The sequence below is a fragment of the Penaeus monodon genome, chromosome 30 (genome assembly GCF_015228065.2).
Source record: "Penaeus monodon isolate SGIC_2016 chromosome 30, NSTDA_Pmon_1, whole genome shotgun sequence".
Taxonomy (NCBI): Eukaryota; Metazoa; Arthropoda; class Malacostraca; order Decapoda; family Penaeidae; genus Penaeus; species Penaeus monodon.
Genome location: NC_051415.1, coordinates 16,884,378 through 16,885,154, shown reverse-complemented (window position 1 = coordinate 16,885,154; position 777 = coordinate 16,884,378). Strand labels below are relative to the sequence as shown.

At 33.7% G+C, this 777-nt stretch overlaps 1 protein-coding gene across 1 annotated transcript in view; it reads right to left on the bottom strand.

Annotated features, from left to right (window-relative positions):
- Positions 1-622, bottom strand: part of LOC119592562 (protein rogdi-like) — a gene marked incomplete at both ends in the record, with an annotated part of 7,879 nt that extends 7,257 nt beyond the window's left edge. Inside the window, 1 exon segment of the mRNA XM_037941438.1 lies at positions 562-622. Coding sequence (XP_037797366.1) covers positions 562-597 — 36 coding nt within the window.
- Between the last annotated feature and the right edge of the window lie 155 nt (positions 623-777).

Here is a 777-nt window from a genome sequence, read left to right as displayed (position 1 = left end):
GTGTGATTTGATATGTGACAATGACCTTATTTTCATATTCTACAGATTGCTATTTGCTATAGTTAATAGCATTTTTTATGCATACTTTAAGGACATGACTGTAGTCTTTCTCCTCTGCATAGCCCTCAAGAAATATTGACACAAATACCAATACAAATTAATAAAAGCTATTGGATTGCAGTTGTTGTCGTGTTTCCTTCCAAACATACCAGTGACGTTTGGTTAATTTATGGCTTGATTACCTTAAAAAACAAAACATAATCCCTTGAAAAATTAACATTGGCTGAGCACTAAATCGATACATCTTTACCAATGGCACAGGTCTTCAAACCTACAATTTTTTTACATTTTCAGTACTATTACAAGGATACAGATTAATGACTATCAATCAATTTAAGTGTTGCTAACATTATCCGTTGAAATATATATTTAATACTTATACCAGAAATATAAAACTTTATTGTTTACTGCATACACTGTGGAAGACAGCAAATACAAAGCGAAATTGCATATCTTAGAGTCACACATATTTTCTAAGTACCTTCTCATCATCAAACTTACCAACAGAGCCAACTCTCCTCTGTCGTTATCAAGCATTTTGGCTTATTTTTATCCTCTTTTTCTTTTTTTTCGTAAAGTCGTCAGGACGACGCGAATCAGCTGTCAAGATCAGCTGATGCTTCTCAGGGATCCTCTGTGTAATAACGATCGCTTTGCCGAAGACGCTGAATATGGATCAATGGGCTTTTTCGTAATTTTAACAATATATTTGCGATC